The sequence below is a fragment of the Manis pentadactyla genome, chromosome 12, assembly GCF_030020395.1.
Source record: "Manis pentadactyla isolate mManPen7 chromosome 12, mManPen7.hap1, whole genome shotgun sequence".
Taxonomy (NCBI): domain Eukaryota; kingdom Metazoa; phylum Chordata; class Mammalia; order Pholidota; family Manidae; genus Manis; species Manis pentadactyla.
The window spans coordinates 68,519,928-68,535,371 of NC_080030.1; the positions used below are offsets into that span (position 1 = coordinate 68,519,928).

General features: G+C 36.8%; 1 protein-coding gene across 3 annotated transcripts in view; it reads left to right on the forward strand.

The window, feature by feature from the left end:
* Positions 1-15,444, forward strand: part of TBC1D32 (TBC1 domain family member 32) — a 199,884-nt gene that overhangs the window by 50,559 nt on the left and 133,881 nt on the right. For all 3 annotated transcript variants that reach the window (XM_057489307.1, XM_057489308.1, XM_057489309.1), the window contains exon 11: positions 1,410-1,469. In XM_057489307.1, the coding sequence (XP_057345290.1) occupies positions 1,410-1,469 (60 nt within the window). The remainder of the gene's footprint in view (positions 1-1,409; positions 1,470-15,444) is intronic.

Sequence of the window (15,444 nt, forward strand, 5' to 3'; positions counted from 1 at the left end):
GTTCCTCACATCTGACACTTGTCATAATTTGATAAGACAATTAAGAAGAAGGTCATTAGTATAGAAAATATGCAAAATACATAAAAGTACAAATGCAATGCATTTCTGTAATTCTACAATACAAGGATATCTATTAAGACTTTGGTTTATGTAGGTATTTTTTTAAACATATCTGTTTAGGTCTTTTTAAACAAAAACCATATTTTACTAATTATTTATAACTAACTCTTTTCACTTAACATTTTTATTGTCATTATTTGATTGTTGAGAGTGAGGCAGATCACAGTAAAACTAACCAATACAAAATTATTAAAAATTCAGTTCCCTGAGTGTGTTCCCTGAGTAGTATTAATGGAAATTCATTTGTCCTCTACACTTATATAAGGTAGAGGTTGGCAGACTTTATGTAAAGGGCCAGAAAAATTAATATTTTTGATTTTGTGGGCTGTGCCATCTTTTCAGTTATTGAACTCTGTTATAGCCCCAAAACATCCATAGAAAATATGAATGAATGGACATGGCTGTCAGGTAAAACTTTATTTACCAAATCAGGGGGCAGCTGAGTTTGGACTGAAGGCTGTAGGTTGGTGACTCAGTCTAAGGAATGTACTATGAAGATTTCTTGTCAGAATATGATCGATAGTTTAATTGTAGCTCAACTTCCTTCTCTTACTACAACTGAAAAAGGGTTAATAATTTTTGATAATATTTTAAGCAACAAGGGTGAAAATATAAAGAGTTTTGGTATTATTAAACACCTAGTTTTGGTTAATTAAACTCTGTTCCCCCAAATTATGAGAGTTTTTACTGAATTATTAAGTAAAATGAGGAAACTATGTTGAACATTAGTGATATATATAAATATTACTTAATTAGATGTTTTCCTCTTTTTACAATGCATAAAGCATGTTCTGGTTTATCTATATTTAGTTCTAAGGAGAGAAATATTTGGCACTGAATAATTTAAAAAGTATGATTGGCAAAGAATGATAAAGATACTGCCCTTTAGAGCTTTTCACCCTTGACAAATTTCTGCGTATACAGACAGTACAATACTATTCTTCTCATTGTGAGTGTTGTGGTCCCCCTCCCCCCAGTCCTGTATCTTTTTTTTTGGGCTCTGTCATACACTAGTAGTCAGGTATGTTTTTTGGTGAGGGTTTTAAAATAGCATGGAAACTAGACACAACTGAGGAATAGAATACTTTTCCACTGGTCAATAAATGATCTGGGTTTTTTATATGATTTGCATTCTTGTCATTGCATTGCTCATAGTTCATTGTACATAAACCTGTTTGTCACTGATTACAATAATTTAAAATTGTGTAATGTGATATTAGATGTGATGCAAGAAAAACAGATTTTGAATGGTATAGCTTGAATATTAAATGCCATTTTCCTCATTTTAGCATGCATATTATAGTAGAACTGCAGTACTAAGACTTCTTGAAAAGAAGTATAAATCCCTGGTAAGTCTGTTTCTGTTATGTTGAAAATAATATCACAAAGATACATGATGTAATAACTTACATGAAGTAATAACTTGCATGTGCAAAGTTGAGTGATTATTTAATCTTCAGAAACAAAATGATCCTTTTATGTTCTTTTTAAAATACACTTCTGTGAAACATAAAAAAATTAGAGTAGAGACTTAAAATACAATCAGGATAAGTTGGGAAATGCATAACGACATAGTAAATTGGGCTGCTAACAAGCTTGTTTAAGATAAGCTGTATTTTTAAGTATTATGTAATTTAAAACAGGCTAGGTATTTGTAGGGTATACTTATGCTTTTGACTGAAAGTTGCATGAAAAAACTCAGGATGATAAATGCTTTTGCATTTGCAAAAATTGATTCAGGTAATACTAAATATAAACTAATACTGTAAAATATATTAGTGGAATTTTTCTACATTTACTGTTATTAGTAGAACAATGTGTAAAGGATTTTGAAAGGAATTGAAAATAATTCATAAATCATAAATGTAAAAAATGTAAAACAGTAAAATATTTTCAGAGTTATGCTAATATGACTGAGATGACAAATGTAGTCTATGTAGAATCTCGAGTTTAGAAGTCAGATGAAGGGAAATATTCCTGGAATTATGAATTTTTGGTTGCATGCACTAGAGCATAAAATGAAAGGAGAACAATAACAGTCTGTTTGAGAATCAAGAGACCTGAGCTTCAGAAAGGAGAGAAGAGGGTTATTGAATTAATAGATTGGGAATTTATTTCTGGAGGTAATAGGTGCTTATAAATCTTTAAAGAAACAAGTGAAAGTCTCTCCGCATTCATTTTTCTTATTACCATTTTTTTTTTTGAGAGGGCATCTATCATATTGATCAAATGGTTGTTAACAACAATAAAATTCTGTATAGGGGAGTCAATGTTCAATGCACAATCATTAATCCACTCCAAGCCGAATTCTCATCAGTCTCCAATCTTCTGAAGCATAACGAACAAGTTCTTACACGGTGAACAAATTCTTACATAGTGAATAAGTTCTTACATGGTGAACAGTACAAGGGCAGTCATCACAGAAACTTTGGGTTTTGATCACGCATTATGAACTATAAACAATCAGGTCAAATATGAATATTCGTTTAATTTTTATACTTGATTTATATGTGGATCCCACATTTCTCCCTTTATTATTATTATTATTATTATTATTATTATTATTTTTAATAAAATGCTGAAGTGGTAGGTAGATACAAGATAAAGGTAGAAAACATAGTTTAGTGTTGTAAGAGAGCAAATGTAGATGATCAGGTGTGTGCCTGTAGACTATGTGTTAATCCAAGCTAGACAAGGGCAACAAAACATTTCTCTCAAAACGGGGGTGAGGTTCTAAGCCTCACCTTTGTTGATCCCCAATTTTTTACCTGATGGCCCCCCTGCGACTGTGCCTATCTTAGGTTGTTCCTCCCTTGAGGAATCATACCCATCTCTGGCTAACCAGTCATCTTCTGGGACCATACAGGGAAATGTAAAGTTGGTAAGTGAGAGAGAAGCCATATTGTTCGAAAAGGTTAGCTTTTTACTTCTTTACATATTTATGCCCTGTGGCTTCTATGCACAGCATTTGTCTTGAGGTATCTTTACCACTTGGAGGAATTATGATACTCGGTAAATTCAATATGAGGCACGAATTTCATTTAAGGCTTGTAATTAGGAAGGAAGAAGAAAAGCTATAGAAGTAGCAGACGGAAGAAAACATGGGAAGATTGATTATTTCTTTGACATATCTTCTTGTAGAGTAACTTAAGCATGTATAGGTTTTAAACTACTAATTAAATTGTGCACACACATTAACATAATAGGAATACAGTTACATAACCAAAGCAGATCTATAATTACCAGCCATCTCCAGTGAAACCAAGAAAACCAGTTAGGCACCCTAGGCATTTGTGAAAATTTATCTATGATATGATGGATATTGTCCAACTGTACTTGAACAGTCTGAGAGAAATCAGACAAATTAAAACAACCCATTCCTGGGAACTGTTCACATCCCATATGTTCTCTTAACATTAGATAGTCTGTAGTTGTAAGATTTTGGAGCGCTAAAACTTGCACTTCTCCTAATTCTTGGTTGAGTTCCAACAGTATAGTTCCAGTCAAATTTGTTGTTTTACTGTATGCACAGGTCAGCTTAGATATCTCCTTCATTCCCATGGCAAGTCCAGGAACCGGTGGGATGAATGCAGCTACAGCCGTAGCAGCGCCTGGATCTTTGTTGAGGTTTTTTGATGATCATCTTCTGGTATGAGTCTTCCAGAGAGTGCTGATACTGGAAGTTCTTCTTCATATCGTATCTTAGTTCATTTTCTGGGTAGCCAAATTAGGCTTTGATCCCCTGTATAAACACAAACAGACCCTTTGACCACACTTTGATATGCCCTTTATACCATTGTGTAGAACTCGTTGGAGGTCACCACACAGGAACTGCTTTTTTTTTTTTTTAAGAGAAAGGAATATTATCAGATAAAAGTACCTCCATTGCTGATCATCTGACACCCTTTAAGTGATCAAAATTAAAGATATTTAAAGCATGCATTAATCGTTGATTTACAGTTAGTTTTATCCTATCAAGGTGTAATCCACCTTTTTTTCTTTCTTTTTTTTTTTTGTTATCATTAATCTACACTTACATGAAGAATATTATGTTTACTAGGCTCTCCCCAATACCAGGTCCCCCCTATAAACCCCTTTACAGTCACTGTCCATCAGCATAGCAAAATGTTCAAGAATCACTACTTGTCTTCTCTGTGTTGTACAGCCCTCCCCTTTCTCCCCCCACCCCCATTATGCATGCTAATCTTAATACCCCCCTTCTTCTCCACCCCCCCCATATCCCTCCCTACCCACCCATCCTCCCCACTCCCTTTCCCTTTGGTACCTCTTAGTTCATTATTGGGTTCTGTGATTCCGCTGCTGTTTTTTTCCTTCAGTTTTTCCTTTGTTCTTATACTCCACAGATGAGTGAAATAATTTGGTATTTCTCTTTCTCCGCTTGGCTTATTTCACTGAGCATAATACCCTCCAGCTCCATCCATGTTGCTGCAATGGGTAGGATTTGCCGCCTTCTTATGGCTGAGTAGTATTCCATTGTGTATATGTACCACATCTTCTTTATCCATTCATCTACCGATGGACATTTAGGTTGCTTCCAATTCTTGGCTATTGTAAATAGTGCTGCGATAAACATAGGGGTGCACTGATCTTTCTCAGACTTGATTGCTGCATTCTTAGGATAAATTACTAGGAGTGCAATTCCTGGGTCAAATGGTAGGTCTGTTTTGAGCATTTTGATGTACCTCCATACTGCTTTCCACAATGGTTGAACTAACTTACATTCCCACCAGCAGTGTAGGCGGGTTCCCCTTTCTTCACAGCCTCGCCAACATTTGTTGTTGTTTGTCTTTTGGATGGCAGCCATCCTTACTGGTGTGAGGTGATACCTCATTGTAGTTTTAATTTGCATTTCTCTGATAATTAGCGATGTGGAGCATCTTTTCATGTGTCTGTTGGCCATCTGTATTTCTTTTTGGAGAACTGTCTGTTCAGTTCCTCTGCCCATTTTTTAAATTAGGTTATTTGTTTTTTGTTTGTTGAGGCGTGTGAGCTCTTTATATATTTTGGACGTCAAGCCTTTATAGGATCTGTCATTTACACATATATTCTCCCATACTGTAGGGTTCCTTTTTGTTCTATTGATGGTGTCTTTTGCTGTACAGAAGCTTTTCAGCTTAATATAGTCCCACTTGTTCATTTTTGCTGTTGTTTTCCTTGTACGGGGAGATATGTTCAAGAAGAGGTCACTCATGTTTATGTCTAAGAGGTTTTTGCCTATGTTTTCTTCCAAGAGTTTAATGGTTTCATGACTTACATTCAGGTCTTTGATCCATTTTGAGTTTACTTTTGTATATGGGGTTAGACAATGGTCCAGTTTCATTCTCCTACATGTAGGTGTCCAGTTTTGCCAGCACCATCTGTTGAAGAGACTGACATTTCGCCATTGTATGTCCATGGCTCCTTTATCAAATATTAATTGACCATATATGTTTGGCTTAATGTCTGGAGTCTCTAGTCTGTTCCATTGGTCTGTGGCTCTTTTCTTGTGCCAGTACCAAATTGTCTTGATTATTATGGCTTTATAGTAGAGCTTGAAGTTGGGGAGTGAGATCCCCCCTACTTTATTCTTCTTTGTCAGGATTGCTTTGGCTATTCGGGGTCTTTGGTGTTTGCATATGAGTTTTTGAATTATTTGTTCCAGTTCATTGAAGAATGTTGCTCGTTGTTTGATAGGGATTGCATCACATCTGTATATTGCTTTGGGAAGGATGGCCATTTTGTCGATATTAATTCTTTCTAGCCACGAGCATGGGATGAGTTTCCATTTGTTAGTGTCCCCTTTAATTTCTCTTAAGAGTGACTTGTAGTTTTCAGAGTATAAGTCTTTCACTTCTTTGGTTAGGTTTATTCCTAGGTATTTTATTCTTTTTCATGAAATTGTGAATGGAGTTGTTTTCCTGATTTCTCTTTCCATTGGTTCATTGTTAGTGTATAGGAAAGCCGCAGATTTCTGTGTGTTAATTTTGTATCCTGCAAATTTGCTCTATTCTGATATCAATCCTAGTTGTTTTGGGGTGGAGTCTTTAGGGCTTTTTATGTACAATCTCATGTCATCTGCAAATAGTGACAGTTTAGCTTCTTTATCAATCTGGATTCCTTGAATTTCTTTGTTTTGTCTGATTGCCTTGGCTAGGACCTCCAGTACTATGTTAAATAACAGTGGGGAGAGTGGGCATCCCTGTCTAGTTCCCGATCTCAGAGGAAAAGCTTTCAGCTTCTCGCTGTTCAGTATAATGGTAGCTGTGGGTTTATCATAAATGGCCTTTATTGTGTTTAGGTACTTGCCCTCTATTCCCATTTTGCTGAGAGTTTTTATCATGAATGGATGTTGAATTTTGTCATATGTCTTTCCAGCATCTATGGAGATGATCATGTGGTTTTTGTCTTTCTTTTTGTTGATGTGGTGTATGATTTTGATGGATTTTCGAATGTTGTTCCATCCTTGCATCCCTGGGATGAATCCCACTTGGTCATGGTGTACGATGGTTTTATGTATTTTTGAATTCGGTTTGCTAATATTTTGTTGAGTTTTTTTGCATCTATGTTCATCAGGGATATTGGTCTGTAGTTTTCCTTTTTGGTGGGGTCTTTCCCTGGTTTTGGTATTAGGGTGATGTTGGCTTCATAGAATGAGTTTGGGAGTATTCCCTCCTCTTCTATTTTTTGGAAAACTTTAAGGAGAATGGGTATTATTTATTTCCTGTATGTCTGATAAAATTCTGAGGTAAATCCATCTGGCCTGGTGGTTTTGTTCTTTGGTAGTTTTTGGATTACCGCTTCAATTTCGTTGCTGGTAATTGGTCTGTTTAGATTTTCTGTTTCTTTCTGGGTCAGTCTTGGAAGGTTGTATTTTTCTAGGAAGTTGTCCATTTCTCCTAGGTTTCCCAGCTTGTTAGCATATAGGTTTTCATAGTATTCTCTAATAATTCTTTGTATTTCTGTGGGGTCTGTCGTGATTTATCCTTTCTCGTTTCTGATTCTGTTAATTTGTGTTGACTCTCTTTTCCTCTTAATAAGTCTGGCTTGAGGCTTATCTATTTTGTTTATTTTCTCGAAGAACCAGCTCTTGGTTTCATTGATTTTTGCTCTTGTTTCATTCTTCTCAGTTTTGTTTATTTCTTCTCTGATCTTCATTATGTCCCTCCTTCTGCTGACCTTAGGCCTCATTTGTTCTTCTTTTTCCAGTTTTGTTAATTGTGACATTAGACCATTCATTTGTGATTGTTCTTCCTTCTTTCAATATGCCTGGATTGCTATATACTTTCCTGTTAAGATTGCTTTTACTGTATCCCGCAGTAGTTGGGGCTTTGTGTTGTTGTCATTTGTTTCTATATATTGCAGGGTCTCCATTTTGATTTGGTCATTGGTCCATTGATTATTTAGGAGTGTGTTGTTAAGCCTCCATGTGTTTGTGAGCCTTTTTGCTTTCTTTGTACAGTTTAATTCTAGTTTTATGCCTTTGTGGTCTGAAAAGTTGGTTGGTAGGGTTTCAATCTTTTGGAATTTACTGAGGCTCTTTTTGTGGCCTAGTATGTGGTCTATTCTGGAGAATGTTCCATGTGCACTTGAGAAGAATGTGTATCCTGTTGCTTTTGGATGTAGAGTTCTGTAGATGTCTATTAGGTCCATCTGTTCTAGTGTGTTGTTCAGTGCCTCTGTGTCCTTACTTATTTTCTGTCTGGTGGATCTGTCCTTTGGAGTGAGTGGTGTGTTGAAGTCTCCTAGAATGAATGCATTGCATTCTATTTCCTCCTTGTGTTCTGTTAGTATTTGTTTCAGGTATGTTGGTGCTCCTGTATTGGGTGCATATATATTTATAATGGTTATATCCTCTTGTTGGACTGAGCCCTTTATCATTATGTAATGTCCTTCTTTGTCTTTTGTTACTTTCTTTATTTTGAAGTCTGTTTTGTCTGATACCAGAATTGCAACTCCTGCTTTCTTCTCTCTGTTGTTTGCATGAAATATCTTTTTCCATCCCTTGATTTTAAGTCTGTGCATGTCTTTGGGTTTGAGGTGAGTCTCTTGTAAGCAGCATATGGATGGATCTTGCTTTTTTATCCGTTCTGTTACTCTGTGTCTTTTGATTGGTGCTTTCAGTCCATTTACATTTAGGGTGATTATTGAAAGATATGTACTTATTGCCATTGCAGGCTTTAAGTTTGTGGTTACCCACGGTTCAGGGTTAGCTTCTTTACTATCTTACTGTCTAACTTAACTCACATATTGAGCTATTATAAACACGGTCTGATGATTCTTTATTTCTCTCCCTTCTTATTCCTCCTCCTCCCTTCTTCATATGTTGGGTGTTTTGTTCTGTGCTCTTTTTAGGAGTGCTCCCATCAAGAGCAGTCCCTGTAAGATGCCCTGTAGAGGTGGTTTGTGGGAGGCAAATTCCCTCAACTTTTGCTTGTTTCGGAATTGTCTAATCCCTCCTTCATATTTAAATGATAATCGTGCTGGATACAGCATTCTTGGTTTGAGGCCCTTCTGTTTCATTGCATTAAGTATATCATGCCATTCTCTTCTGGCCGGTAGGGTTTCTGTTGAGAAGTCTGATGATAGCCTGATGGGTTTTCCTTTGTAGGTGACCTTTTTTTTCCTCTCTTTCTGCTTTTAATACTTTGTCCTTGTCTTTGATCTTTGCCATTTTAATTATTATGTGTCTTGGTGTTTCCCTCCTTTGATCCCTTGTCATGGGACTTCTGTGTACCTCTGTGGTCTGAGAGGCCATTTCCTCCCCTAGTTTTGGGGAAGTTTTTGGCAATTATTTCTTCAAAGACACTTTGTTTCCCTTTTTCTCTCTCTTCTTCTTCTGGTACCCCTATAATGTGGTTATTGTTCCGTTTCAGTTGGTCCCACAGCTCTCTTAGATTTCTTTCATTTCTGGAGATCTTTTTATCTCTCTCTGCATCAGCTTCTGTGCATTCCTGTTCTCTGTTTTCTAGTCCATTAATGGTCTCTTGCATCTCATCCATTCTGTTTTGAAGTCCTTCCAGAGCTTGTTTTATTTCTGTATTCTCCTTCCTTAGTTCTTGCATATTTCTCTGCAAGTCCATCAGGATGGTTATGACTTGTTTTGAATTCTTTTTCAGGAAGACTGATTAAATCTATCTCCCCAGGTTCCTTCTCAGGGGAAGATGTAGCAGATGCTGAAGCTGTCTGGGTTAGTCTTGTCTGGATCATATTTTTTTGCCTTTTCAGGTTGATAGGTTCTATTGACCGTCAGCTGGGAGGGCCAAACTTTCCGCTTGCTACTGGCCTTTCTTTACTGGGACAACTCCGACCCCTAGTGGCTTGTGTTGGGTAATTGCTTGTAGACTGGGTCTTTGTGTCTTGCCCGGCTGGTATAGAGGAATCTCCTTTCTGAGTGCGTGGCCAGCTTTAGGCTGCTTCTTTGCTTTCCTCGCACCCCAAGAGGGTTAGTGGACGGGGGGCTGTTTGGCTGTTTTCCTCCGTAAGTGGTCTCAGAGCTGTTGCCCAGGGGGTTAGTGCATCCGATTTTCCCTGTAATTTCCAGCTGCTGGACTGTGACCTGTGTTTCTTCTGTCCAGCTGTTGCATCCCTGTCCCTTTAAGAGTTTCAAAAAGCACTCACTTTTCTTTGTCACAGGGGCATCAGCTTCGGAACCCGCTCAGAGGTCTTGCTGCCCTGTTTCCTTAGTTTCCATCCCTCCACGCATGCACTCTGTCTGCACTCTGGTGCATATGGCTGGGGCTGGGTGTTTAGCAGTCCTGTGCTCCGTCTCCCTCACCGCTCTGACTCCTCTCCTCCCACCGGGAGCTGGGGGGATGGGCGCTCGGTCCCACCGGTCCGGGGCTTGTGCCTTACCCCTTTCACCAGGCTCTGGGCTCTCGCATGTGTGGATGTAGTGTGGCTGTTGTCCTGTGTCTTCTGGTCTCTCTTTTAGGATTAGTTGTATTTGTTGTATTTTCAAAAATATATATGTTTTTGGGAGGAGATTCCCACTGTCCTACTCACGCCGCCATGTTGGCTCCACCTCTTGTTCCCGTTTTAAGTGAGAATTTATTGTTAATATGTGAGCATAGACTGATCTTGTTAGAATATAGAAGGGAAAAAACAAAGAACAGGATGATTTTTTTCCCCTTGTGGTTTGACATATAAAGACTTCTGCTGCTATCACAGAGGCCCCGATGGACATATTTCAAATTTGTTTCTTATTGATTAATACATAACTTTTCAAATAAGAAGCAAATTTTACTTATACCATAATTGATTTTTAGCCTGCAAAAAGTTTATTATAAACAACTTCAATATTTTATCATCTTGGTCAAATGTTATATTTCAAGTACATAATGGGTCCAATTTGCATGAAATTCCAACTTAAATCTCATTTTCTCCTAAAAAGTTTTCCTAAATTTGAAAATATTATTTATAATATATATTATTTATAAAGTAAATTTAGCCCAACTTTTGAAAAAAAAACATTGGGAAAAATTGATATAAGATCTATTTGTTCTTTTTTTCTTTTCAGAGTTGAGGATGAGATTTTGTGTATCAACAGTGGAAACTTTGAACTACGTATATTTGTCTTTTGTTATGTAAGAGATACTTACATCAGGACTTTGGTCATAACAGTATATTTAGCTCAGTGATCTGCTAAAGCATTTGTGCCAGCTTCTCATCAGTATGGTCTGATAATATTTTCTGTAGCAGTGGAATGTCTGCATTGTCCAATAGGGTAGCCACTAGCTAGCTATGTGTGTCTACTGAAGACCTGAAATGTGAGAAACTGAATTTTTAATTCCCTTTAATTTTAATTTTTAATTTAAAACTAATATGTGGTTAGTGGCCACTCTATTTGTACAATCCTAATGATATTTATTACATTTTCAATAAGCAGCCTTGGGCAACAAATTATGTATTTGCTGTTAATTTTTTTAAACAGGAAGTAGAGAGCTTTATTTCCATAACATTGTAAAGTCATGAAGTAGTTGAAAAGCATTTTGGCTATCAGCATAAATATGTAATCTTTTATTTTTAATAACTTGAATCTTTGTCCAATCTACCCATAAAGGAATGGCTTCTGAAATGGCTTTATATAGTGAATTTCCTAGTTTTCTTGCTCTCAGACTCATTTAAAAAAAATATTGACAGCTAGGTTATTTTAATTTTCTCTAGGTTTTTCCTACTCTACTGTTCTATAGCCCTTTCCCCACCGTGTCTTTGGGGTTAGCAATTAAGTGAAATAGCTTGTATCCATTTGGTAGTGCAGGAAAACAAGCATCAAATAAAATCCTGAATTTTAAAGCAAATTTCTATAGCTTCCTGAGATTTAGGAAAATGATTCTTTATGCCCTCAAATTTGACTCTCTTGACTAGTGCTTAAATTTCCTTACTATAGATTTGCTTTTTTCAATTTAAAAATGGATATTATATAATGTGATTATTCTACTCCTGAGACCTATACCTTATCTTGCAATTGTTATCTTTTCTCAAAAGGAAGCACATTTAAGAAGTGAGGAGAGGAGTTGAAGGAACAGAAGTGGGTGTAAGTGGTTGGTCAAGATAAATCTGAGTAGAAATGGGTGCAAGGAGGAGGGGTTTCTGAAGGTTTGAATGCATGTGAACTATAAAATAGTATGAGTAAAATTATCTTCTAGATAGTGTTTTAAGTTCTCAAGGAAGTTGGTATTCTTTGCCTTTTTTTGTCTCCTAACTTAGAACTTAAGTATTTATTTTGTCATGTCAAAAGTTCCCTATAATGGCAGTTGTTATTCTAAGTCACTTTTTGTTGGTGGTGGTGTTTACCAAGGTATGTATAAGAATTAGAATTATAAGAGTAAGTTCATCTAGGAAGCAGGAGTTCTATGAACAGGAGGCTGCAGCGTAGACAAACTCATGACAAACATGAAACAGATCAGTATCCTTCTGGGCAAAAGTGTATGCTTATGAATGATGTCTCGGGCTCTGACCTCGCAGAAACTAGGAAGGGGCAATAGTGATACGACAGTCATTAACTCCCCTCTTTCATGAATTAACAAGTCACAGAGTAGTGTCTTCATGACATTTTTGTAGGAGTCCCAAGCAGTTTGATTATTTGTCTTTGCATGAATTTGTTGCTGGTAGCCAGTAATCTCAGATGGTTTGGATTGGATTGACTGAATTAGATACTTCTTTCACTATGCTTCCTTCTGTTGCCTATGGAACATCTCCTTTATATATTAAGTAGATGACTGAATTAGAGACCTCTTGGGATTATACTTCCTTCTAGTCCCTATGGAACAACTCCTTTATATATTCATTAGATGCAAGATAAACCACAGCAAAATAGGAGCTAAATGTACAAATAAACAACAAAAGCAAAACAAACCAGAATATTTGCAAAATAGGTCCCCTCCAAAAGAAAGGGCTTCTTTGCATAAAGACCAATTTCATTTCAAATTTTAGGATAATGAATTTAGCAGTGAGAGCTCAGATGAAGCAAATTAGAGCTTACATCATTGTTGAGACATATTTACATGATGGCATAACTGAAGGACTGTCAGTATTTGGAACTTAAGGTGGCTAAGTGAACATTCTTCTTTGAGGATCCCATGGAATGCTACCAAATAAGAGCCCCTTTAAGGTAATCTTCATGGAAGCTCCAGAATTGAGCTTAAGAATTAAGACCACTGTTCAATATGTGAAAAAATGCATAAAGCTGAGTTTATTATTATTTCAGTCAGGCAAAACAGATTGTTAATCTAATAGAGTTTTAGTGAAAGCTTGTTACTCAAAGACTAATAGGCTTTCAGAGGTGAGAGTTCATACCAACTAGAAGAATGGTAACTTAGGTGAGACTGCTGCTTTTACAAATAATTTTCCTGGAGTGTGTCTGTTGTGGGATGACTTTTATTTTTTATTCCTTTTTTTTTTTTTCAGAAGCAAGGGGATAACATAATTCATTGGGCTCTCAGAAGCATATTTGTTGACATCTGTTTATCTCTATTGATTTTTAAGGTTTTAAACTTGTTCTCCTAGTTTCATAGATTTGTCATCAATGTATTAAGTTGATTTAAATCTGGGTTTGATGTTTATTATCTATAGGACAGTTACTCTTTTCTGAAGATTGTGAGGAATTTCTTAATAGGTGTTATCCTGGAAAAGAGAAAGGGAGTGTATAAAAGTAGTGGCAGGAAAATATTTCAGGATACTGAAATAGTGTAAACATTTAGGGATTGGAATACACATGGCACATTTGGAAATGGCATATGTTTTATATGATTGGACATAGATTACTAAGAAAAAGGTGAATTAGTATGAAGGAAATTTCCTGACAAATCAGTTTGCTGAAAGCTGATATCAAGTAGATGATGTTTTTTTGAAGAGTTTTTAGATGCTTTAAATTGAGTTTGTATCAGTTGACCTCAGTTTTATTCATGCATGGGGCAGGGCATAATCCCATAAAGATAGACCTATTTAAAGGAAATCATCCTATTTTTGCAGACAAAAATGTTGAGTTTTGTTGTACATGTCAGTTTGGTTTGAAAATGTGTTTCAAATATAACTGCCATGTGTTGATTGAGATTTTATTTTGTTTAAGTGAAATCATGATATTTGTCTTTCTCTGCCTGGCTTATTTCACTCAACATAATACACTTTAGGTCCATTCATGTTTTTGCAAATGGCAAGATTTATTTTTTTTTTAATGCCTGAATGACATTCCATTATATGTGTGCAGCACATCTTTATCCATTCATCTGTTGCTGGGCACTTCAGTTGCTTCCTTAGGTAGATTAGGATTTTCAGTGAATTTGTTTTTGGTGAATTGGTCATTTGACTGGTCTCATGTTGAATTGGCTTTTGGTGACTTTTATTTTTAACACAGGTAGATGTATTTCTGTGTGTTCATGCATTTGTATGTGTGGCTGGGTAGGAGGGGCATCTGGAGGATAAGAGGACTAAAACTAATATAAGATCATAAAGAGTTTTTGTGAGTAATATTATATCAGATTTAGGAGATTTGTCTTTATTCTGGAGGTGTGGTGAGCCACTATTACAGGTTTTTAAGTACTGAAGGAACATCATATTAGGGCTTTGGGAAACTTGGAAAATGGGTTGAAGGTGCTAAGTGTGGATGCTGGGGTTCTTGTTTGCAGAGTCAAAGAATGAACTTAGCAAACACCCAAGGTAGGAGGGCCAGGGAGAGGCTTTTATTTAGAAATAAAGTGAGAGGAAAGAGCTCCTGGCTCATGCCAAGAGGGGACAAGAGAGCCCAGGGTGATGTGTTGTCTAGGGGATTTATAGGCAGTTGAGGATTTTGGGAAACTGAGGGCTTAGGGTGTGGACTTGTACCACATACCCTGCCCCTAAGGTTGGCTGGGTTGTTGTCTGTTTGCTAGGGCTGTTTACAGAGAAGGCTCTCGTTATGTTGACATACCCTTCTTTATCTGCAGAACACTCAAACATTCCAGGCCAAGTTGCTCCTGGATTTTTGATCTTTAACTGATCTCACTGAAGATGTCTATATTCCTAGTCTGGTATCTTTACACTAGAGAATTAGTGTGACCTTGGCTTTGCATAATGCTTAACACAGAGTTTCAGTAGGGACTTCTTTACCACATTGCTTTGACTGTAAATATCCTGCCTTGCTTTTTCCAGAGGCCCTCACCCTACTCTGACTACACCCATGGTCCCTATATCAAGTGGAGATAGGGAGAAATGTTGAAGCAGAAAGATTCAAATTTTTTGTGGTAACCCAAGCAAAAGATGGTGAAACATGAATATAAGGCTGTGACTGTGAATTGGGATAAATAGATGGACTCCTCCAGAGTACCATATTTAGAATATAGGATTTACAGGACTTGGCTTTTTGAATGGGAGTGGGTAAAGACTGACTTCTCAATGAATGACATTAGTCACTCAAATGAGTAACATAGTTGAACGAAAGTTGGGAAAGGTAATGACTTCAGATTTGGTAGATTTGTTCATATTGAGTTTGGGATCCAGATTTTCAGGAGGCAATTTCATGTTATTGATCTAGATCTCTGAAATTTGATTTAGAGAAGACATACAGATATGGGAAGAGGCCCCCAAGACCACATCCAGATTTGATTATTGCTGGGAAGACTCATAGACTCAGTGTGTAGTCATATTCTCAGCTGTGATTTATAAACAAAAAAGGATACAAAGCAAAGGTCCATTGGGTGGACCTTGGATGATACTAAGCATAAGCCTCCAAGAAGTCTTTTTCCTAGTGAAGACAACATGACTCCACTTAATTCCTCAGCATCAAATTGTGACAACTCAGCAAACACTCTGCCCAATTTTATTTTAATTGGGGGATTTATCACATAAACA